Raw genomic sequence first — 26,404 nt, forward strand, 5'->3', positions numbered from 1 at the left:
AAATTATTGAGCCTACTACCTCTAGTCCTGTCACAAGTCCAGGTCAGTATCCACATACATTTACAAAGTATGTCTGGGTACTTTTTCTGTCAACCAAGATTTCTGCATTGTCACAGAAACACAACCGGTTGCTTCTGGGCCACAGGCATGGGTGTGGCTCTAGTGTCTGTCACTTGTCTTGTCTCTCTGTGATGTGTTGTCACCCTGGGTCCTATGAGTGGTGTCTGACCAGGTTGTTGGTGTACATTGTTACTTCCTAGTGTACAGTCTGTGTCACACTCGAAGCATTGCAAGCTGATTAGCTACACTCTGCCTTCACAAACAGAGATATAGAGAATTTGCAAAAGTTTCTGAGTAGCTCTTTTTAAACTATTTACTTTAGCTTGGTATTATATTACTATAAAGGTCATTATAAGGCAAGAAGGCATTTTAATGTTTCCACTCAGAGCCATCTGGGGAAGGCAGGTTCTCCCACTCTCTGTATTCCAGGAGGAGATTGTGATCTCTTGAACCTTGTCAAGGCAAGCTGACCAACTTCAGCTATTGGCCTTTATTTCCAGATTGTTCCCAGTTCCACTGCAGACATTTGTCTGAAAAGATGGACCATTGCTATGAGAGTATTTTTAAGACTTGTTTTCAACTGGGAATATTTCTGAATTTGTGAATGACAAAAAAAATCAAGATAAAAGCTAATGATATGAGAAACAACCTTTATCTTGTTACATAGAAATGTAGTGCCTTATTCTGAACCTTGGCTGTCGGGCATTTAAAGAAGAAGGTCAAACCTGCTGAAGTCATTAGCTTTGAAAAACTCACATGGACTTCTATAACCGCTGAGTTAAAGGGTTTGGATGTTGCCTACCAGGAGGAGGTATAAGTTAGTTAAATAGTTGTTTGTCTCTTGTTCCATAAATGGCACTGAATTTTAGTCTAAAAATGAGATTTGCTGATCTGAGAAACTGAGAGGTTTAGAAAGGAAAAAATGTATCTCAAATTGTAATCAATCAAAAATGCTTTAAATTGGCTTGGGTGATTATGAACGCCCCACCCCCACAGTGAGATGAGCTAGATCAGGCTTAAGATTAAGTATTTAAAGAGCCTCATAGTGCAACACTTTCTGCTCAAATTACAAGTTTCATTTTTGTAACCTCCCCAAATTAAGCATATTTGGATAGACTATCTAAATCTATTTTACCACGGGTGTAGGCATGACACTATTAATCACAGTATTCTGTTTTAGATGGGACTAATAACCCCTCAAGTTTGAGCTTAACATCACAGTAAATCAGAACCTGGTTTGCTATTAACTTATAACAACTTGTAAAAGATCTGATTCCCATGGGTGCCTGTGACCTCCAAAGAGTGGCACATACTCAAGTGTCTGAGGTCTTAGAATTAATTGTATGCACATACACTTTGATCTTATTTTGTCTGTCAATTCTAAAAGATATTAAGTAATTTTCATATATTTTAACCAGCTAGTGTGTACATAAATTATACACTTGCTTCCTTTTTTAGCCATGGCCTTATTTGTTAAAGACTTGCTAATTTAAAAAGTTAAGGTACTTTCCTCATTACTCAAGTAACAAATGGGGTGCACCCTAATTTTAAAAGTGGTATCTAGTGGCATTTAACTACATACTCACTTTCTGTGTTTGAGGTAGAAATTACATAAGACCAAGAGTCACTCTCAACAAATAATCTTTAATCACAAGTTCTGCAGTAGAAGGGACTCATTTTTAAAATGCCAGTTAAAAAGCCAACAAGCAAATTGTTTATATCTGTAAAAAGATTTTTATCTCTCCATATATTACAAAAAAAAACATCAAATTTCAACCAGCTACCTAGGTTTGGTCCATTGCTGCAAAACTGAATTCCTCCACAGTGTGACCTTTGAAAGTGTAATGTAAGCTTTTCTAAAAAAGAAATCATTATAGAGAAAGTTAATAAATACATGTTGAGTTGAATTGAATTAATGAACTGAAGGACAGAAAACAAGCACAGCTATCAATGAAACTTGGCCTACATTAATTGAGCCTTTATTAAAGGCTTCCCAGGACAAATGGGGTTGGACAGGGATTCAAAAAGTATGTGGTTTAAGCAAGATTGGCAGGGTAATAAAGGATAAGCAAATGATTTTAAAAGTATGGGTGCGTGCTGAATATAGTATCAAGAAGAGTTGGCAATACATCACTCTAAGTAAAAGTCCGTTCAAGGTTAATAGAAACGAAGCCAATGTTGAGAGTCCCAGCTGTAAGAAACAAGCCTTAAGAAAATACCATTCAAAGAACAATAGACAGTGAAAATTCTTGCTAAAGTATTCAGCAGAAATATCCAATTTGCTGCTTCTACATACTCAGAGGAAAGAATAGAATCAGAATTGAAGCAGATCTCATAATTCCTGGTATCGCTGCAAGAGAGTTAAAGCAGAGATAAAGTGGATGTCGTTGCAGGAACACTGGGCACACTGAGGATAGATTGGAGAGAACAGATTTATATCAGTCATGTTGGAACATTCTAAAGAAATGAAGGTCTCGAAGTCATAACTTATATTTTTATACATTCTTGAAAAGTCAAAATGTGTCACAATTGAAAGGGGTGAAAACTGAATTATTAACGTCATTATTCAAGAAAAGGCCACAAAAGATAGGATGCAAGAAGAACAAAAGAATCTCTTCTTTGATCCACCTCAGCCTCAGCGTCTGAGAGGGAAAGGCCATTTTTCATGATGAGGGAGACGTGTGGCGAATTTGAGAATTCAGTCTCCTTTTATGATAATTGCCTGGCTGGAATGTGTTATTCTGGGTAATGGTCCTGGGCTAAAGCATGGCCATCATTAGGCAGAGGAAAGTGGTGTGCTATTCAAACACATACACCATTTCTATTTAATTATTTTAAAGCAAACACAATTTTGTGATTATCTTTGAAGTATATTTTAATAGTGGACATTTATTTTTTAAAGAAAGGAAAAGGTGGAGCACTTTGAATAGATGAGCTCCTGTCCCTAACGCTGGGCTTGCTAGTGCCTGGATATCTCAGCCCCACACTGCTGCCTGCTGGGACTTAAATCTGACAGGTCAAGGCTGAAGTTCCCAGTCTGGAACCAACCCACCATGAGTTCTTCATTCTGATCTTAAACTTATTGACCATTTCTGCACAGCCTCACGGGAACCCTTCAACAATTGAGTTCCAATCAAACCAGCATTCACTTGGCTTTGTATACTTCTCAGAATAAGCATCCATCCAGGCAATCACTTAGATGATAAACAGAAGAGCAAAGTAGGGTTTGTTCAAGGTACCAGTGATGTCCTACCAGAAACTGTCTTCACTTAGCCCCTGGGAATAATACTTAGCAATCATCAAATAAAAAAATCATTATTATGAAAATCACTTCATTGTTAAGTGCATGCCACTGATAGTAAAATGAATTTACTTATCCTTAGATAGCTGGCAAAGTGTAAAAATATGGTTTCCATACAATAATCAGCTACTTGGTATTTTTAACAACACAAAACCTCCTACACCTTTGTAAAGTGTCAATATTTTAAAATGACTATTATTAAGCTTAATGTATTTGGGTATTTAAACATGACTATATGTCCATTATTGAAAGCTAGTTCAATTTGACAGCCAAGTAGAGAAAGAAAGCATTTACTGAAGGAAAATCAGCAGATATGTGGCAGAACCAAAATTTGAAATACCCCAAACTCTGCCATCAAGTATTTATGCTTGAATCTAAACAATGGCAAGTATTTATGAAAACATAAATACTGATGTTTGTAAACAGAATTGTTTTGACTCACAGAGAGATTCCACGTTGTATAAAGAAACCCAGAACTGAATAATTCCTGTTTGATTCATCTACTTGGCAAATCAACCTTCACTTTTCTGGCTGAGTTTTCTAAAAAGGGAAAAATGCCTTTATTCATTACCCCAGGAATCTCCATTTCCCATTTCCTCTGAATAACACAGTCCAACATTTAGCAAGCATTCATTGAACAGCAATTGTATTGGGCACCACATAAGTGCTGAGAGCATAAGAAAACCTGAAGGAGGTTAAGCCTCCTTAGAAGACAGCGTGTTATTAAACATTAGTAATAATAAATATGTTACAGCATTTCAGTTTGGAGACAGAAGCACACAATTTTGCCTGGGAAGAGTCTTCACATGTGTGAGCTGTCCTCACAAATTATGGATGGTTGTGTAGAATGTGGATGTTACAAAACAGAGAGGGTAGCAAGTAACTGTAGACAACAGAGTGTGGTGGATAAATAAACTCTTGGTCCATATGAGCTGATTCCATGCTTGGTCCTCCCCAAACACCAGATGATATCAATAAAAATACTGAGTGAGCTACTTTAATGGTGCAGTTGAGCTAACACATGATAGCAGATATCACAGGTTTCCTTCAGTGATCTACCCAACACTTTTAGCTACATGAGTGATAACTCATCTGAAAACAAGTCACTACAACAAAAATTGAAATTAATTCACTACCAATCTAACCAACATCAATTTCTTCTAAAAACTCCTAAAATAATGTTTACACTAGAATTTTTGTATGTATTTATGGTCAGATACTAAATAAACTTATAAAGTACAACATCAAATTCTTTACTGGAAATTAGTATCAAGAAATTGCTATTCCTTGAGAAATAAACAAATGAATAAGTTGTTTATAAAAAGCTAAAGTTGGTAATAAGAATCTCATGGGAGCCTCAGTAAAATACTCAGAAGTGGAGAGCAGTAAGAACATTTCATCAAAAAATTAACCCTGCAAGAAAATTAATTAATTTTTCAATTTCATTACTAATCGTGAAAGTTAGTTCATGTTCATCTCACTACTATACACAAAAGTCAGACATTGCAATGATTCTGTTGACCGTGTGTGCCTTAATAATCATGAGTGGCAAGATGGATGGGAGCCCAATGACAAATGGATGATAGATGGATAGATAGATGTATGGATGATGAGTGAGTGTATGGATGAATAAAACGATGAATGGATGTGTTGATAGATGGATGAATAGATAAATACTTGAGAGATGAGTGGAAGAGATGATAAATGATAGATAAATGGATTGATCAATGATAGACAGACAAGTGGATAGATATGTAACTGAGAGATGGGTAGATGGATGAGTGGTTGATGGTTGGCAGATTGATGGATATATAACTGATGGATGGTTGAATAAATGGATGAAATGATATATGGATGGATGGAAGGACGGAGAGTGAATGGTTGACTGAACAAATGAATACAGGACAAATTCCCATGTGGACATAGGGCTAAATCATAAGAGACTGGAACTGCTAGAAACAAAAATCAGGTCACCTTGTATTTCTACCAGTTGTTAAAAGTTCACTCAGCATCTGAGCAAGGCACAAGTCACATGGTACAGTAGAAATGCACAGGCCTACTACTATTCTTCCATTTTTCATAGGTGAATGAAACAGGCATATAGAAGAGGTTTGTATAACAAGTGTGTGATGTAATAGAACAAACTAACATGATGCAATGTAATGATGATGTAATAGAACTAACTAACTAGGAACTCCAATTCTGCCTGACGACTATCAGAAAAATCTTTCTTGACAAATACATTCCTGACTTTGATACAGAGCATTCAACATAGCCAAAGAAGACATAAACCATTACAATATGCTTCAATGGAGTTACAAGAATATTCAGAGTGTAAACTGATCATAGATCCTGGTGGTATTCAGAAAGTCCACAGTACTGTGTCTCAGAGGGTGTTGTATCGCTTGCCTGGAATCTTGGTCTATTAAACCTTGGGTACAGGCTGATTATTTGGGTTGCTCAGTTACTTTGGTAGTCAAGTGGAAGCTTGATGTGTGGTATGAGCCAGAGGGAGATTAAAAAGTGGAATGGGAGCAAATAAAGTTGTTAGAAGAGAAGCCTATCATGTGTTGATGAAGTCGGGAGGACAGGGTGAGCCTGGATGACGCCCTGGTCTCTGCAGATAGGGAGAATGCAGAATCGGACATCTCTGACTTCATGCAGGTGCTTTGGTCCCTTCCTTTTATTTGGGGAAAGACTGGGGTTTTGCTTTTTCGCTTTAAATGGGAGGGGGGATAGTACCATAAGTTTGGTAAGTAATATTATGCACATGTAAGAAAATGAAGAAAGAGGATGAAGATGAATGAGGCCTATAGAAGCTAGATGAGTCTCAGGTTGATGATGTCTCCTAGGAGCATGGACATCTGTGAAGGTCTGTCTCCCTACAACATGAGCTGGGTTCCTACAGCATCATTAACAAACAGAGTTGTTTTGAGATTTATTTTAAGATTTGTGGACTTTTTTTTCTAATTTGTAACAATCAAGCTTCCATTATTCTCTGATTGTCAGCATGTGAGAAATTTAAGACAACTCAGAATATATTTCAAATTCCAATTAATATGCTTCATAATAATGAATTCAGATATTAATTATAATTATCCATAATTAGCTGATTAGTTTCCAGATACAAGTACAGCAAAAGTCTTAGGGTATAATTTAGCATATGATGATTTTAAAAGAAACTGGAGTGCTTGCTAACTTCTACTTGTCATTCCTTGTGTCCTGTCTTGTTGGCCTTCAGCTCTGTTGCAGGAGATAATTAAGTTATTGATCTTCTGATGTATCTAGATTCAGGATTAAGCACCACCAACATTATCAATCAACATCTCACTGTAAAGTACACCATGTAATGATCCACATGTTCTTCGTATGTTATACATAGAGAGGGCACAAAGTTTACAGTTGAAAATGATTTCTAGTATCTACTTTCTTTACAAGAAATAGCACACAGCTGTGATGGTGAATCTTGACAAAGCACTTGCCAGATACCCTGAGAAGGCTCTGAAGAAACTGTACATTTACCCCACAGCTATCACATGCTCTATGCCTGGTATCTGCAGACAGAGGGTCTGCACACCCCTGGATTGCAAGACCCTTTAGGGAAGCATGAACATTCATACTTCTTGTCTTTCTCAGGGTGGATCTGACAGACTGATGGTAGTTATAAGGATGGACTCATTGCATGATACACCGATGAGGTTGACCTGAGGAATTAGAGTAGCTGAAATTCATGTTTCTATATTTTATATGTTCTTGACTTTACATTGTATTTTATACTGAAAATTAAAATTGTACATTTATTCCACATCTAATAGAGAGCCTGGCTTATACTGAGAGGGAGATTTCATGATGATCTCCTCAAAAGGGGACCAGAGACTGGTAGAAAAAAAAAATTTCTCCAAAATTCTATGAGGAAGAAACAGTTTCTTTATTGCATTATCATTCATAGTTTACTGCGAAAGACAATTCTACTACACACATAGTGACTTAATATTTCATGTGTGGCTAAGATAATTCTCCATCCAGCATATAGCCCAGAAGCTAAGAGGATGGATATCCCTGGTAGATGAAATGTGTCTGTGCCTTACATTTAGAAAATATCCAAGGTTTTCCTGAGTGAATCAATGAATGGATAAATGGTCAAATGATTTCACAAATGTATGAGTTTTCTATTGCCTGTATAAGAAATTATTGTAGCTGTGGAAACATCTAACAACACAGATTTATAATCTCACAGTTTTAAAGGCCATAAATTCCAAATGTGCCTACTATTCTTCTCTACCACCCAAAGCAGGGAAACTACAGGCTCCAGAGGTCGGGTCCTGAAGCCTTTCGTGCTGCAGCTCTGCTTCTCATAACAGGGCAAGCAGTTACTTTGCTCTAGTTCTAGAAGTAGGCATCAGAATTTACCCAAGCTCCCTTGGATTTTTTCATATTTAGATACTGAGTTTTGAGTACCCAGATTTACAAGTTTAGTTTTATATTCTGTATTTATGAGCACTGCAGAAAGGGAAAATGTATATTAGAAAGATTGTGTTTGTAACGCTACATTATTTCCAATAATTTTATAAACATGTTTGTATTACTCTCTCACACACACATGCATGTGCACACATGCACATACACACAGGCACACACACTCACACACACAGGCACACACCATCACTCATGTCTATGCCCATATTGAACTAGAAGTACAAAATCTCAATGTAAGAGATAAATCCCAGATGGAAAATGGATCAATTAGAGAAAGAACCAGAAACCAAGCTAATTTTGAGAGGATTCAAGCTAATGATGTTTTAGTTCACTTTTTTTTTTTCAACAGAACATATAGGAAACAGTTCCTGTTTCAGACTCAGGATTCTGAACACCAGTGAGCAGACGCCTGTCTGTAGCTGTTCTAAGTAGGAATACAGAGATCCTAAATTGGCTTTAACTGTGAAAATACCAAAAGCAAACTAAAAAGGGAAATGTGTTCTAACTGAGATTTTACACTTGAAGAACAAGATTAGGTGAGCTCTTGTGTTTTTGCTTTCCACTACCACTTAGGGTGACATTGGGTGGCAGCTCCCCAGTGTCTTCCAGAGTGCATGCATCATTCTTCAAGGCTCCAGTGAAGTCAGGCCTGAATGCTCACCTGATTCCCAGCTGATCCTCTATAAACAAATGTTTGTTTTGGCAACAGCCCTAATGACAACAACCCTGTGTGCACCTGCCAAGGGGTATTTGTGTTTCAAAGAAGTTACCTATTTAGGCACAAAAAAAGTTCTTTCCAATAGTGGGAGTCACACTGATGAACTGGGCAGTTTGAGGTGGTGGATTACTGGTTAGGAGAGAGTCTCCCTTGCCACCAGTCACCAGGGGCTTTATTCCTCAGACTGGTGGCTTGGCTGCACATGTAAGGAATAACTGCATTTATCTCCACTGATTTTTTTTTAAAATGAACTGTATAATAACAGTAAAGGGGCAACTAGGCAGAACAAATCTGTGCTCTTCTTGAAGATGATGGAATTTGTGCCCATGTTTCAAGTTAAATTACATTTTAAAAATTATTTTTAAATGTCTTTAAAATGTGCCTCAAAAGGAGCCCCTTGACATGAAGACCAACAACCACGCCAACAAACAGGCAGAACCTAACATCTTTTAGGTCACACTTTATTTCTTAGATGTTTAAAATAACACACACATTCTTAGAGACTTTTCAGAAAAGCTTTGACCGAAGAATGGCTCATGACTCCCCCCCTCACCTCAGCAGGGAGCTGTACTGCTATGCAACCACACAGGTGGGTGTATGTGAGCATGGGTACACGTGAGCATGTCGTTGCTGTTGTGTTGCTTGTGTTAGGGAGAATCTTTGATCCTGGGCCACCAGTGATGGTGACAACTTGACTAGGTTCTGTACTGTGAATGACCTCATCTGTGAATTCAGTGTCTGCTGCCAGGTTGGAACGGGGCTCAATTTCACTTCCCACTTCACACAGGCTTCCTCTTACCTCTCTTCCATTCGAACCACCAAACCTGTTTGACTTCAGATTTCTCTTTGGCTTTAAAATGAGCCTGTAATCAGACAGTCTTCTTAGATGGTGTGTAGGTTGGGAGGATAATTTGAGTGTGACCAGATTAACACCTTCTCTTGAAAATCCTTAAGTTGAGACAAACACAAGGTCCATCCATCACTACACACACACCATTAGCATCCTTGATTGTGCATTTATGATGCACTACACCTTGGGCTCTGTGGTGAATTGAATGAGAACAGCCCCATAGCCTCATGGAATTGAATACATGCTTCCTAGCTGGTTGAACTGTTTGGGAAGGAGGGGGAGATGTGGCCTTGCCAAGAAAGTTGTATCACTTGGAGTTAACTTTCAAACCCCATGGCATGCCCAGTTGTTTCTCTCTGTTTCTTTGTCTCTCTGTCGCTCTGTCGTTCTGCGTGTCTCTTTGTCTCCCTATGTTCTCTATCTCCCTATGTGTTCCCTCCCCCCACCTCTCTCTCTCTCTCTCTCTCTCTCTCTCTCTCTCTCTCTCTCTCTCTCTGTCTGTCTCCTCTCCCCCCCCCCCCCGTGCTTGTGTCTCATGAAGTAAGCTCTCAGCTACGGCTCCAATTCCATGCCTGCCTGCTGCTGCCATGCTACCTGCCGTTATGGTTGTGAACTGTCCCTCTGAAACTGTAAACCCATAGTAAACTCTGCAGTTTTCTGCAAGATGCCTTGGTCATGGTGTTTCTTCACAGCAATAGAAAAGTAATTAATACAGACATAATTTAAACATAATCCAGAGTTGTAATTGTGTATTTAGGGATCTTCCTTTTATCATCTCATGTGTAGAAATGGTGTTTGCTGCATTTATTCAGAACTGGAAAGATGTAACATTAAAAAAAATGAGCTACATAATAACAGTAAAGGGGCAACTAGACAGAACAAATCTGTGTTCTGCTTGAAGATGAGGAGTGAGACACTTGATAGAGAGCCTATGGGAGCTGGTTGCTGCTCCGTGTCGTTTCAGATGCTTGTAGTCTGATACTCGTTGTTTCTTCTGAGTTTGGTCAGGCAAAGGAAACTGAGAAGAGGCCATTTGTATTATATTACATACTTGACTTTAGCCTGAAGTATACACAACCCTCATTTTCTGCAAAGGTATCTATTTGTGCTTTCCACTGCCAGAAGACTAAAGTCACTAGGTGGCACCTCTGAGCTGCCTTGCAGCTGATGACCACGACAGACTTTTCTGAGTAAACTCTGCTTTGTGTTAGGATCATGTAAGTCTCAGCCTCTGCAGCCACATTTCATCAATCTCTGATTTGCACTAATCCCTTGAGCGAGGATCACTTCTATAAATGTAATAGTGGCATACTGAATCCGTTCAAACTCCCGGCCAAACAAAAACTGAAAGTTCAGTCCCCATGCCTAGCTATGGAGCCAGATGTTCCACAAGGTCTGTTTGTATTTACTATTTCGTTTGTTTTGGGCTTAGTGAAATAAGATGATACATTTAGAAAATATGGCAATTAATATTCTTAATTGCCCAAAGTTCTAAAGTCCTGTTGTTCACGATTGGACTTCAGTCATGCCACGATGCATCCAAACTCACTAGAGGAAAGTGTGAAGCTCTTCTTCATCAGCAAACCTGCTGTCCCCTGGGAGGGGAACACAGCCTCATAAAGTGAGGTGAGAGGGTAGATGATCTTAAAGTTTGCTTTCAACTCTAATTTCTACGAGAGCTGTATAAACCAGGTGTAAAAGCTCTGTGGGTCTAAATCAGGTGTGAAATTGCCTCGGTATCCCTTATGAGCTTACTGAAATTGACTGTTTCCAGTCAGATGATTGCAGAGTGCTTTGATACTCTAAGGAATTTGCATGGAATCTAGCATTTTAGAATGACACAAATATCTGACCCCCCTGCCCCCAATCAGAGGTCCTAGAAACCAAGCTCACAAGAGAAAAAAAAAAGAATTCTGCAAATCCCCCACATTATCAGGCTGCTAACTAAAATGTCTGCAGATGACAAATCACAGCTGTCTTTTAATCTGGCTTGCTTTCTGAAGCACGGGTCTCATTCACATGGAATTTGCTGTAGATCCATTTGAGCGTAGACCAGTGAGTCCTTAAACACTGACCAGTGAATACGTCAACTCTGGCCAGTGAGTCCTTCAACTCTGGCCAGTGATTCCTTCAACTCTGGCCAGAGAGTCCTTCAACTCTGGCCAGTGAGTCCTTCAACTCTGGCCAGAGAGTCCTTCAACTCTGGCCAGTGAGTCCTTCAACTCTGGACAGTGAGTCCTTCAACTCTGGACAGTGAGTCCTTCAACTCTGGACAGTGAGTCCTTCAACTCTGGATAGTGAGTCCTTCAACTCTGGATAGTGAGTCCTTCAACTCCAGCCCAGTTGGATAAGATGGCTGCAGAAGCCTGGTGAGAATGAAAGCTGCCTGGCTTATTCCTCCCATGGTCAGATCTGACCACCTTCTCACTTCCCCATCTGTCCTCTGTCCTCCCTCCCGTCACACCTATGTATGTGGCACCAGTGTGGAGTTGGCGATGAGCTAACTCCATACATTTTCCACACACTTGGTTCTCACTGTAGATGGTGCACATGGAAATGTTACCTCAATGGCCTAGACACTAACTGCCTTCAAGAGTAGGTAACAGAGATTATCCAATCAGCAAAAGGAGATCTAAAGTTTTGAACTTTGCAAGAAGTTCATGGCTCTTAATGTATTGAAATGAAGAGCATAGGGCACGAACCCCTCACCTACAGGAGTTGTGAACACTACAGTCCCTGAAATCCTGTCCAGTAGAGGTTTTTCAAGGAAAAAGATACAACTGGATTAACCTGTCAGAGAGTGATAGATTCTGGGACAAAACTAACTCAAGACTTAGCAAGAAGCATTTTGATACTGAAAAGGGTGTGGATCGGAGGTGGAATCCAGATCTGGGCTCTACTGTTTATTTAGGAAACACTGGGGGGCAGACACTCCAATGAGGAACCTTTAGCTCATTATCTCAATTTTCAGTCAGACAACCTCATGGTGGGAATGACTATCCTGATTGTAGAAGTAACCAGAGTGCATGCAGCTGCTGCTATGTACACTTGGTGCAGGCATTTGTCTGACCCTAGCTCCCAGGATCCTACAGTCAAATATCTTTTACCAGATACTTTTTAAGGCACCCCGCCCTGCTACATGCACACACACACACACACACACACACACACACACACACACACACACACAGAGAGAGAGAGAGAGAGAGAGAGACAGAGACAGAGACAGAGACAAAGACAGAGACAAAGACAGGGACAAAGACAGAGAGACAGAGATAGACAGACAGAGACAGAGAGAGAGACACACAGAGAGAGAGACAGAGAGAGACAGCCTTTATAACTCAGGTCTACATATGTGGTCCTGGGCCCTGGTATTGTCAGACATTATCTTTAAAAGGAATGTTTTCAAACCTCATCATGGAGGCACTGAAACAAGCAGTCTTCAGCGACTGTAGTGTCCATGATTCATGTAGGTGAGGGGCTCCTGGCCATGCTCCTTAAGAGCTGTGACCTTCTTGCAAAAGGACAAAGCCTTAGATACCTTTTTTGGCCATTGCTTATATTTCCATTTGAAGCTGACTTTGTGGTCAGCTCTTCAGTAGACCAAACTTCTGTAAAAATAGTATGAAAACCCACCTCAGTCTAAAACATCTGTGTTCACATTGACCCACCTTGAGGAACTACTGGTGGTCAACCAGAGTTTTTAGTCAGACATTTAGAAAACAGCTCTGTTCTCTTTTTAGGTTGTATGCTCCTCACCCCTGGCCTGTCTGAATTTAGGCTGTATGTTCCTCACCCATTTTGATTATCTCAACTGCATAAAATAAGCTGGTCCCTGGCACCACAAAACTGAGAGCATGTCCTAAATCCTGGCAAATACAGGGAGATACTCACCTTTATGTGAGTTTTCCTTGTGACTCACATTCTTTCATGGGCACTCAGCACCCAGCAAACTACATTTGCCTGGTTAAAGCAGAGACAGAAAATGGTGGCATCCTCAGTGATTGTATAAAGTTTATTAAGTAACAAAGAAGATCTCTACAAAATTCATTTAACTTCAGAGGTCTAAATTGTATTTTTATTTTTACTTGAATCTATGGACTTGTTTGTTGAAATAAATTACTCTATGATATTTATTAGTATATAATATGTATATAGTATTTCTCATCTGAGTTAAAATATATAAATATCATGACTAATTTATTGATAATCAAGTGAAATGCTAGCATCCATACATTTATCCCCAGCACTTTATTTATGCAATTTTTTACATTCATTTTCTCAGTCAAGATCATTTTACATTTTAGTGTAATTTAAAACTATTTTAACACTTGACTATACCCAGGAGAAGAAATGTTTGTATTTTTGAAAGGAAAATCACCACTTGGGACTGAGAATAAAGAACAATAGCGAGACCTTAGCCAACTATTACTGAGTTCCTCACTAGTTGTACATATCGCTTGCTTGCTTCTAAAATTTCAGTAATTCCAACTTTTTACTCATTTCTAATAGTCTGCCTATATCACCAGAATATACTATACTATGGTGTTATAATACAAACCACAATAATCTGGCCAGTTTAAGTTTGAATGCACAAGAAAAGGGAAAATCCTTATGATATTTTCTGTGTTGTTATTTGGCAGTGGGTTGATGAGCCTCTGTTTCCTCAGTGAAAACGCAGCTGCTGATATTTGCAAGTGCATACAGACACAACATTCTGACTCTCTGCAAGCATTAGAGTGTTAGCACAGGGACGCAGCATTCTGATGCTTTGTAAAGGTAAGAGTGTTAGCACACAGACGCCATTTTTCGATTCACTTGCTGTCAGCACAACCATAGCTTCAGTTTTATCAATAATTTATTACAAACATCCAAGCATGAGTGACAAAGAGAAAAATATGTTAAAAATATTACTTCAACTTAAAGACTGGCCCATCAATGCTGCTGAGTGCATACAACCTAAACTTTCTACTCTGTTGTATTGATCTTGCAGTGAGCAATTGAAAGCAGTGCACGGGCACAATTATGAAACAAAGGCTGTAAGGTACATGGGGAATTAATATATTTCACATACACGCTTCTTTTTTAGAGTATTTTAACAAGTATGGCTTGGTTAATCAAATAGACTCTGATGCCTGGAATTCTGTATTAATGTCTTAAATGTCTAAGATTTGCACCCAAAACTAAAGGGACCTGGCTAACTTTCTTACATGGGATTCTCCAAGCTCATTGACGGGGCAAATACAAATCTCCTTTTTATTATCTAATAGCCAGTTTTGCAGAAGTCAATGAGCTTGCTACATGTTTGGATTAAATATGCAGGTTAAAAAAATGACTACAAAATAATCAAAATGTTCTCTTCATTTTATTCCTTGCCCTCAAAGGCACTCTTCAACTTCATCTTTGCCTATATCAGTAATCATCTACCAGGTCCACTCTTTAGTCCTAGACTCATTTTTTAAAAAATATGGAATGCTTCATGAATTTGCGTGTCATCCTTGGTCAGGGGCCATGCTAATATTCTCTATATCATTCCAATTTTAGTATATGTGCTGCCAAAGCGATCACAAGTCCTAGACTCATTTTAACATTGTTGCAAGGTTTCAGAGAAAATAAATTATGTCTTTCGAGACAGCCCTAAGAAATGAATTCACAGAGACGTAGTCTTCAGATACTCATAGTACTTCTTTCCAGAAGACCTGACCTCTGCCCTAATAACCAAAGTGTGAACCTAGGTATATATTCAAGTTTGTAACAAACCTGAAATTTAAATAAAATTATCTTTTCCTAATCATTAACTATTTCAAATATTTTGCATTTGGAAAGCAAAACAAGGGCTCTGTTGAGACAGAGTGGTATTACAGGTAGGGGATTATTACAGAAATGTCTCTCATGCATTAGATCAAACAACTGATTTGGTCCAGTAGGCCTGTGTGTGTGTTGCCAAGGGATGGGCATTCTGTGTATGATTGTGACCATGAATGTCCACATTCAGAGGGCGACCTAAGGTTGTTGACCCTCACCTTTATGTGATAGGGTCTCGGCTGATGTACACACCAGGCCATCTGGAGGGTAGTCTTTCATTTCCGATAGGCTCATGGTATTACAAGCACTCCACCCTCTTCATCTGCCTATTATGTGGATTTTGGATATATGAACTCAATCAATAGGGTTACACAGCCAGGACTTCTCCTGACTGAGCCCTAACTCCAGCCCAACAGTCTTTGGATGTGTTTGCTTCTTGTTTTTTGGATTTACAGTGTCCCCTGTTAACAATTAAGACTCCAAAATAAAGTTTTCAAGTTGAATCCTTATTCTACAAAGAGAACTGTATTATTTATGAGTTCTACAACCATTGATTTAATAAGGCTGTATGTAGGGACATGTTGGACAGCCATGACCCATATATGACCTGGAGTTTATTATGAAGAACTATTTTGTTCATTTTGATTTGTTTCAGTATAATACACCACATTCTTTGCTTTGTGGTCTATTTATTTCTTTCTCACTACTGGCTGATGAGAGATAAGAACTTGCCAAAATTGTATCTATGTGCCTAAACATCTTGACTCAAAGTGACTCTCTATAGCAAAGGCTGAAAGACATTACATGGTCCTGCAGGGCTCATGGGGAGGTGATACTGTAATGTGACTCTTACCACACTAGCACAAAGTTCTCCTGGAGGTAGAAACTTTGTGTTTTGCCTTCTGTGATGTGGGTTGTTTTAAACTTTCAAAATTACTGAGTCTGGATCCTTAAGCAGGTATTGAGATATAACTACTTAGTCCATTTCTGAAGAGAGTCTTCAGAATTTAAAAAAAATTTTTTTGGTATTTTCTTCATTTACATTACAAATGCTATCCCCGAAAGGCCCCTATACCCTCCCCCTGCCCTACTCCCCAACCCACCCAATCCCGCTACTTCACAAGACCAGGGCCTCGCCTCCCATTGATGGCCAACTAGGCCATCCTCTGCTACATATGCAACTAGATACATAGTTCTGAGGGTACTGGTTAGTTCATATTGTTGTTCCTCCTGTAGGGTTGCAGAACCCTTTTGCTCCTTGGGTACTTTTTCTAGCTTCTTCATTAGGGGCCCTGTGTTCCATCTGATAGATGACTATGAGCATCCACTTCTGTATTTGCCAGGCACTGGCATGGCCTCACAAGAGATAGTTATATCAGGGTCCTGTCAGCAAAATCTTACTGGCATATGCAATACTGTCTGGGTTTGGTGGTTATATATGGGATGGATCCCCATGTGGGCCAGTCTCTGGATGGTCCTTTCTTCCATCTCAGCTCCGAACTTTGTCTCTGTAACTCCTTCTATGGTTATTTTGTTCCCCATTCTAAGAAGGAATGAAGTATCCACTCGCTGGTCTTCCTTCTTAGGTTTCATGTGTTTTGCAAATTGTATCTTGGGTAGTCTAAGTTTCTGGGCTAATATTCACTTATCAGTGAGTGCATATCATGTGTGTTCTTTTGTGATTCCGTTACCTCACTTAGGATGATATCCTCCAGATCCATCCATTTGCCTACAAATTTTATAAATTCATCGTTTTTAATAGCTGAGTAGTACTCCATTGTGTAAATGTACCACATTTTCTGTATCTATTCCTCTGTTGAGTGACATCTGGGTTCTTTCCAGCTTCTGGCTATTATAAATAAGGCTACTATGAACATAGTGAAGCATGTGTCCTTATTACAAGTTAGGACATCTTCTGGGTATATGCCCAGGAGAGATATTGCTGGATCTTCTGGTAGTACTATGTCCAATTTTCTGAGGAACTGCCAGACTGACTTCCAGAGTGGTTGTACCAGCTTGCAATCCCACCAACAATGGAGCAGTGTTCCTCTTTCTCCACATCCTCACCAGCATCTGCTGTCACATGAATTTTAAAACTGTAAACATGGGAGCTTGATGGATAATGTGTCTACTGCACAGGCATGAGAGTCGGGATTTGGTTCCCTAGCACCCATGTGAAAGCAAGGCCTGGCAGCATGAGCTTCTATGCCAGCACCGGAGGGGCGAGGAACCACAGAAAGATCTTTGGGGTTTACTGGCCAGTCTGTATAATCAAAAATGGAAGTTCTGAGTTTAGTGGGAGACTCTTTCCATAAAATAAGAACAATAGAGGAAGATACCTGATGTCCACCTGCACACACACACACACACACACACACACAAGATGGGACAAGGTGAAGGGAGGGAGAGGGAAAGGGAGATAAACAGAGACAGAGAGAGAATAATTGACATTCAGAGATGAAATAGGCCCAACAAAGCTCTGATTTTTAGTTACAATTTTGTTAGGCACCCAAGGAAATTTCATTTCTCCAACATAAACTCTTGTTTAAAACTAACATTGTTTAGGTTCTGCATAATGACAAAGAATGAAAAATAGGTTCAGACCCTGTAGTGTCTCTAGTCTCTGTGTCTACTCTGCTGCCTCAAGAGTAGCTGTCCACCAAAGACATCTCTCTGATAGGAGCTCAGTTGCCTTTGAAGTGACTTTGAGTGCAACCAGCTACATCCAAATGATACAAATAATGGAATCCAAGAGACCTGGCAGGCAGCTGGGTAGAAGCACCCACAGCTCTCTCCACTGAGTGTTCTCATGGTTGAGGAATGACCCCAGGGTCTCCTCTGATTACAGCAAATGAGCTCATGAGTGGCCATGAGTGAGCACACTGATTGGGCTTGGCACATTCCATGATCAGTTACACATTAGCTTTTGGAAAAGAATGGCCAGACTCATTGGGCAGAAAATACAGAAGCGGGGTCTTTGGCAGAGGATGGGGATACACAGCAGCTGGAGGAGTTGCATTCCCATAATTTACTGGTTGGGAGAGCCAAGCCAGACCTTTCATGGCTGTGCTTCCCACATCATTTTTGGTGGGACTGCAGGTGGGAAAAGGAGACCACAGCAGTCCCTCTTTAGGCAACAGTAAAGCGGGGGGGGGGGGTGGACATTTGCTCCAGGATGACTGCAGACCAGGTCTGTCTGGAGATAGGATATTAATTTTCACTTCATAAACTAATAGACCTGGGGTGTTGACTAGTTCAACATACACTCTTCCTTGCTAGAACCTTTCTAAGCTGAAGGAAGTGCTAGCATGTTTTACAAGGCAGTAAGTTTGATGGCCATAAACTTCATCATAGTGGGAAGAGAGAAGAATGACTGGACCCTCCCAAGGAAGGGAGCTTTGGAATAAGGGCCACATCCCGGTGGTTAGAGAATATCATGTGCTTCTGTCCCTGTATTTTACCAGTTTGGTTTTACTGATGGCCTGTGCTCACTAGCAGCAAGTTTTAACTTCACACAGTATTGTCTCTGTGAAGGATGGAGGTTCAAGGTGAATACTAGCATTCTTGACTAAGCCATGGACATATAGAGTTACATACCCACCTTGAAGATAACCAGACATTAACAAATAGTAAAGGGTTCTATGATGAGGCCATGGGACAGTAAAGGTTTTGCTTGGAAATGTGAGATATTTGTTGGATCTTCACATCACCCTCCTCCTAAACAGCATGTATTTACATCTAAACACTTTAAAATTCTATTCTATCCCTTATTTAGCATTTTACAACCTACAGCTTATAAGCTATAAGAAGAGCATGAGTTCTTAAAGGCCCAAATTTAGAGAAACAACAAATCAATTTTATCCCAGGAATCAACTTCACTGAGAGTGATTTATTCCTAAGAATAGATTAAAACCCTGTTGCCAAAATATTTTTAATTTTTTTTAAAAGTGAAGTTCTAGAAGTATAGAATCACATTGTTTCATTTTCAAAGCAATCCAGAAACGGTACTATTTGCAAATAGACATATAATGCAAATGATTGCATATGATACTATTTTGGAAGACTAAGGTGAAACCACAAAGATGGCCAACAGTTCTTGTAGTATTTGCACAGCTTCTGTGGCCAAAGACTGCTTCTCTCTCTCTTTCTCTCTCTCTCTCTCTCTCTCTCTCTCTCTCTCTCTCTCTCTCTCTCTCTCTGTCTCTCTCTCTCTGTCTCTCTCTGTGTGTGTGTGTGTGTGTGTGTGTGTGTGTGTGTGTGTGTGTGTGTGTGTGTATGTTCCACATGGAAACAGGGATGAGGCAGCTCCATTGGGTCATTGGCACCTATCAGCCCCCAGTTTGAAGATCTAGCAGATATCACTTCAGCTGGCACTTTTGATATTAAAAGGCTTTTCTCACCATTTCTTGCTAGCAAAGAATGTCAGCATCATGGGAACCAGACACATCATACTTTGGTTTTCTAATTCCTTAAAGTTGGCGCTAAAGAAAAACCAGATTAAGCATAGTCTTGATGCACTGTTTTGATTGAATCTCTTCTCCAGTGTTAGGAATAGATGTTAGCAAAGTCTCAGGCAGTTTAAGGAGCTGTGAAGGGTGGTACAATGTGGAGTTTCTGCATAGTGAAATTCACACACTTATTCCACTGACAGGATGTCATAGGACTCTGGTGATAGATAATGAATTCATGTCTTGTTACTGTACATCTCCCTGTCATATGAACAGAGCAGAAGATAATCAAATATTCATCTTTTATAGAACTATCCCAATTTGGGGTCTTTCAGGGACCCCTGGGATGCCTGCGTCAGATGTTTTTCTTTGTTGAAAGCATGACACTTAGATTAAAAAGAATGCAGACTAGAACCAAGCCACAATAAAAGAAAAAAAAACCTATGAATCCAAATAATCACTTCATCATCTATGAAAAAAGTCAAAGGAATGCAAAGAAGGCAGGATATATTTTTCTAGGAAGGATGTCAGCCTTCGGTCCAAGTGTACCCTCATTTTTCAATCCCCTCATCTGCAAACTTATGCTACATTGAAGTGAAATCCAGACAGACTTGTTAGCATTTTTGGTCTGAAGACTGTCTTCCCAAGCTGGTCCAAGCTCCCTGTGAGCCCACCTCTGGCCTGTAACTTCTCAGGCTGGTCCCAGCACAGTGTGAACCCACTCCTGGCCTCTAGCCTGTCTGTTCCCTCCACATCCTGTGCTCTCCTAAGCTGGTCCCTGATTCCTGTGAACCCACCCCTGGCCTCTAGCCTCTCTCCTCCTTCCACGTCTTTGCTCTGGCTCTGCACTGCTCAGCTCATACTACACTTTGTTTCCTCTTACTCTGTTTTAGAATGTTTCACGTAACTTAGAATTAGCCCTTGCTTCCTAACAGAGCCCAGCTCACTGATGGCATCTTTCATAGAAAAAGATGTAGAAAAATTATAATTACAAGGCAAACGATCGGTCACAAACCACGAGTTATCAGTATTCTCCTAGTCACTTATAACTGTAAGTTATGGAAGAAGAGAGATCCACTTTCTAAGCATGAAGCCTCTGGAATACTTTTATGTCTCATGCACACAAGTGGCAAAGTGATGTTCACCTACGTCCATTGGATGTTCATCCCTGGTAGTTTAAGCTTAGGGAATGTTGGCAGAACAACTGGCTATCTTATTTAGAACAGTGTTCTAGGGAATATGACTGAAGATGCCAATATGATGCATCTTTTTCACAAACGCAGCTGGATATAACACAACTGGATACATAGGCTCACATAATCTGTATATGTTATGTAATGTATGTATGTAATGGTGGGGAAGGAGCCTGAGGCCATACTGCATCCACAGTCAGGAAGGAGAGAGAGGTGAATGCTGGCTATCACCTCCCTTTTTCCTTTGTAATTAGTCTGGGACACTCGTCCACAGTACAGTACTGTTCACAGTTAGGATAGATATTTCTATGTCAATTAACTACCTAGAATCTCCTTCTCAGACATGTCCTCAGGCTTGTTGCCATGGTGATTTTAAATCCTGTCAAGTTGATAACCAAGGTCAACCATAAAACTCCTGACCTTGGGAATTAGTAGATTATGATTTTTCCATTTTATTAAATTTAAACTTTTGCTGGGCCTTTGTTGTAATTTCTACATAATAACTTACCTCCAATGACCTGCATCATCAGCAAGCTTGTGGCATTTAATAAGATGAATATAGTTATTCGTTTTGATAATAACATAGATAATGCAGGTCTTTAGTATGAATAATATAAGAAGAAAGATCCAAATGTTTAAAGAAGGATTGTGTATCTACTTTGTAAGCTTAGACAATTGCTACCTATGCCATGTGAAGTCATGGTCCTAAGTCTTCCTACATTCCAGAAACATAGCACAAGCCTCTCTTTCCATTTATCGTAGAGAAAAGATACAGAAAAGAAGGTATCAGAGTCAGTTTCCTGAATTTATATTGAGTCTTAATTTCACATGGCCATGTGGCTGCCTTTGAGTCTCCACCCCCTCATAAAGGCCAGCATTCAACCATAACTTCTTTACTAGGTCAAAACTGATATAGCTGGAGTGAGGGTGCTCACTGGGAGCCACATGCTAGCCTGGTGGACAAAGACCCTGATAAAGACACTATCAAAAACAGCAGCCAGGTTTCTCTTGGTGTGAAGCCAAGGTCCGCTCCTAGCTTTCCCAAGTGAGACTGTACAGGAAAAAAAAAAAGGTAACAACAGTGGGAAGAGACATCAGCTCAGATACTCAGCTTGGGATGTGAGGAAATATGTCAAAGGAGAAGTCTGGAGACATTCCCACCCCTGTCAAGGTCAGATGTGCTTAAGGAAGAGATTATAAGCTCAGTTAGCACAGGCCCAGATGCTGGGTGGCTTAGCAAGTCAAGTGAGGCTCAGCCAAAATACTTTTGCTTAAGAAAAATAAAAACTGGAAATAGTTCAGATTGTTGAGATTGAGAGATGCACAGAGTGACAAAGGCATGTGTAAAGGTATGTGTAAAGATATGTGTAAAGGTGTATGTGTAAAGGTATGTGTAAAGGTGTATGTGTAAAGGTATGTCTTACGCGCGTTCGCAACCGGCCAGGAAAGACGCAACAAGCCAGAATCTTCTGCGGCAAAGCTTTATTGCTTACTCAGGAGCAAGAGAGGAAGAGCGCGGCAGAGAGAGGCAGAGAGGAAGAGAGAGAGAGACTCAGAGAGACGCAGAGAGAGAGGCAGAGAGAGGGAAAGAGACGAAGAGAAAGAGACGAAGAGGCGAAGAGAGGGAGTGCCAGAACCCCGTCCCTTTTAAGGAGAATTATCCTCTGCCTAGGACGTGTCACTCCCTGATTGGCTGCAGCCCATCGACCCAGTTGTTATCAAGAGAAAGGCAGAGCACACGGCGGGAAAACTGCCCCTGCACATGTGCAGATTATTTACTACTTAGAACACAGCTGTCAGCTCCATCTTATAATGGCAAATGTGAGTGCGGCTCCCCACAGGTATGTGTAAAGGTGTATGTGTAAAGGTGTATGTGTAAAGGTATGTGTAAAGAATCTGGGAAGTGCCCTCAGTTGTAAGTACCTTTCTCTGCTGAGCCATCCTCATGGCAGCCCCATAGATGCCACATTTTAAACAGTGCTCGCAATTATTAAGTACCGACAGGGAGGCAATCCAGATATTGAGATCTAAAATCCATTATCATGGGGCTGGGGAGCTGGCCCCATGGGTAGAAGTGTTTGCCCTATGTGTATCAGGACCTTAATTTGAATCCCTGGGCCCATGTAAGAAGTCAAATTAGAGCAAAATCACTACAAAATTGCTCTGGTCTCCCAAGCAGAAAGAGATGATTTACAGAGGACTGGGGCTGGCAATCTGCTAGGTCGATGGCGGCAGGTACTACAATGGACCAGGAAGGACTCCATTCTACAGTGCCAGCTTCCCACCAAGCAAACCAGTGCATCCCTTGGCCAACAACAGGATGCTCCAGGATTCAGAAATCTCATCATTAAAACTTTTCTCTAGAAAAAAAATCTGCCTTAATTTGAATCTTAAGACAGCAAAAGGTAACCCACCTTATGAACCCCGTACTATCCCATGACCACAAGGACCACACAATGCCTGCCTCCCTGCCTTTTATGTCCAGAGTTTGAATCGTATATGAACTCCTATCAACCATGCCCAGAAACACGACTGCAAGAAAGTAGGGGAATGCTATCTATTTTTTTAAATTCTCCAGTGACTGCCAAGCTAGAAAAACTTCAGAAATGTTAGATAATATGTCAAATAAGCTAGCATGTATATGCTGCACCTTAAATGTGAATGTATTTTATCAAAATGCTTATTTCTAGTGCAAAGAATAGAGAAACAGTCGCCGCACACTTACCTTCTCATGAAGAATGCACATGAATGAACACAATCTCCTGAATCTCGGGGAAAGTTTTCTTACGCTTAAAAAGGAAACCTTTGCTCAGTCTCACCACAACGCATTTCCTAATGTGTGCTGTGTGCGTAGTTCACAGTGAAGTACTCAGACTTCCAGTTTCTGATCCAAACCTTGCCATTCATAAGTCCATAATACTCTTCATTATTTTCATTTTGAGTCAATTTGGTTGATGTGACAGAAATGGGGACAGTGTGGACCAAGTGCATGAACACACAGATGCCTGAAAGCCAGGGACACAGCGTAAATAACTGCTCAAGGGTTTAGCATGGCAATGGGTAAAAGGCTCTGGAAACAAAATGACCAGAGAAGCTGCAGGAAGCAAAGCACAGGTGAGCAAACAGCACATGAGCTCCTCTACCTGAGGGACATCATAAGGAAAAGGGGCAAAGCTGTTTCTGCCCTAAAGGAGAAGAGCTTTTATCTGGTGCCTTGTGGTATCAAACAAGGAATGGGTATGTCATTCAGCTTCCTGTTTCTCTTAGTTAAAGTCTTATTGCTGTGATGAGACATCATGACCACAACAACTCTTGTATAGAACAACATTTAATTGGGCCTGTCTTATAGGTTCAGAGGTTTAATCCATTATGGCCATGGTGAGAAGCATGCTATCATACAGGCCGGCATGGTGCTGGAAACAGAGCTGAGAGTTGTACATCTTGATCTGCAGGCAGCAAGGAGACACTGTCCCACTGGGCATAGCTTAAGCAAATGAGATCCCAAAGTACTCCTCCACAGTGCCATACTCCCTCCAACATGGTCACACCTACTTCAACAAGGCCAAGCCTCCTAATAGAGCCATTCCCTTAGGGTCAAAAATTCAAACACATGAGTCTACAGGGCCACTGCTATCAAGCCACCACACTGATGGTGTGACAAACACCCCAGAGAAGCACCTGGAAAGAAGATGGTTCAGTTCCTTTGTTCCTGTCTTCAAAGGTTCCACTCCACAGTCACCTGACTCTGTTGCTTTAGGCCTAGCAAACGGGAGTATGCATCACAGGAGGGTACACTGGCCCCTGCTCAGACATGGCAGTCCAGAAGCAACACAAGAGGGAAGAAGCTAGGTCAAAGTACAGCCCCCACGTCACACTAGAACCCCTCAAGTAAGTCCCACTCCAATGTATCCATTATGTCCCAGCAACAAATCAATTAAAAACCACCTAGAGACCAGCCACTCATGGTTTCAGCATCCCTATGACTCTCTCAGTTCCCCTCAGCCTCAGATAAGCACAGCTATGCTTGGAAGCTGGGCCTGTATCACATGAGTCTTGTGGAAGCTCTTGATCCAAGCCCCAACAGTTAGCTTGTGGAACAATTTCATAGAGAATTCCTGATTTTCCTCTCTAGGCTGCTACTATTTCTTCCCAAAACTATAATTTGTTCTTATTCCTAGAAAAACTTGATATTTGGGGGAAAATATTTTATTTTCAGTAACTTTAAAAATGTAAGAGTTTCTAATGCTTAGATTCTTCCTCTGGCCACTTCTGTCTCTGAAGAGTGAGGCCAATCAAGGCTCTTACCTCTGCAAAGCCTCCTTTCTACTTGAGACACTCAGGTAAGCTTAGTCGCTGTCTTAGTCAGGGTTTCTATTCCTGCACAAACATCATGACCAAGAAGCAAATTGGGGAAGAAAGGGTTTATTCAGCTTACACTTCCATACTGCTGTTCATCACCAAAGGAAGTCAGGACTGGAACTCAAGCCGGTCAGAAAGCAGGAGCTGATGCAGAGGCCATGGAGGGATGTTCTTCACTGGCTTGCTTCCCCTGGCTTGCTCAGCCTGCTCTCTTATAGAACCCAAGACTCCCAGACCAGAGATGGTCCCACCCACAAGGGGCCTTTCCCCCTTGATCACTAATTGAGAAAATGCCTTACAGTTGGATCTCATGGAGGCATTTCTTCAACTGAAGCTCCTTTCTCTGTGATAACTCCAGCTGTGTCAAGTTGACACAAAACTAGCCAGTAAAGTTGCTCTTCTGGCCAATTTCTGCACATCACTGTGTCTCACAGCACAGTAGGGTTAAAGGTGACTAAAGATTTTAGGGAGTGTATAGTTTTGGATGCAATAATTTAAAATCCACTGTTAGTATTGGAAGTATTATTATATTGTTAATCCCCTGTGTTAGCTTGTGGTTGTTTCTGGGGGTTTCAGAAAATATAGGAGTTAGTACATTTGATTTTATAGTTAGCATTTAGGACACAAAACAAATGCTGAAATGTCTCTTTGTGTCTCAACAGGCCTTAGACACTGTCCCAGGTGAATCAAGTCTTGTTCTTATGATAGATTGTCAGAATGATCCCAGTGTTCCAGAGTCTGAGGTAGGGGGACCACAAGATGGAGGCCAGTCTTGGACACACAGCAAGACACTGTCTTAATAACAAAGCAGCATTTTAACTGTGGAACCAACTGATCTGCCAGGGGCTAGTAACTCCCATAACACCTTAGGGTGTGTTTGACTCGAATGTCTGTCTCCTCCTTTGACAGTGTGATTTCCATCACAATTGTGGGTCAAGCAGTTAGGACAAGTTACACATCCTAATCCTTCAAGTTCTTCCCACATCAGAAGAGATGAGGTAGGTTCCTTCACTGTGGATAGATAGAGGGTAGATAAACTTTGAAAAGAAACATATACAGATACAGATAACAGATACAGGAATTCTTACCAAAAAATGCTATATAAACCTTAAATTTAGCCATTCAAAGAATCTGCTTTTTAAAAAAGGACTAATACCACACACACACACACACACACACACACACACACACACA

The 26,404-nt window shown here is 40.5% G+C and overlaps 1 protein-coding gene and 1 non-coding gene across 4 annotated transcripts in view; one reads left to right on the forward strand and one right to left on the reverse strand.

Annotated features, from left to right (window-relative positions):
- Negr1 (neuronal growth regulator 1) overlaps positions 1–26,404 on the forward strand; it is a 754,675-nt gene that overhangs the window by 660,569 nt on the left and 67,702 nt on the right. Inside the window, exons 7-8 of one of the 3 annotated variants that reach the window (XM_006501578.3) lie at positions 1–42; positions 14,049–26,404. The exon at positions 14,049–26,404 is cut by the window's right edge and continues 1,878 nt beyond it. The exons of 1 other annotated variant lie outside the window; for it this stretch is intronic. In XM_006501578.3, coding sequence (XP_006501641.1) covers positions 1–42; positions 14,049–14,056 — 50 coding nt within the window. In that variant the 3' untranslated portion in view covers positions 14,057–26,404. One more of the 3 variants, XM_006501576.3, reaches the window with a different exon arrangement.
- Gm23725 lies at positions 14,867–14,973 on the reverse strand. Its single transcript, XR_003954724.1, has one exon. It is a non-coding gene; the product is annotated as a U6 spliceosomal RNA (small nuclear RNA).

The sequence above is a fragment of the Mus musculus genome, chromosome 3 (assembly GCF_000001635.26).
Source record: "Mus musculus strain C57BL/6J chromosome 3, GRCm38.p6 C57BL/6J".
Classification (NCBI taxonomy): Eukaryota; Metazoa; Chordata; class Mammalia; order Rodentia; family Muridae; genus Mus; species Mus musculus.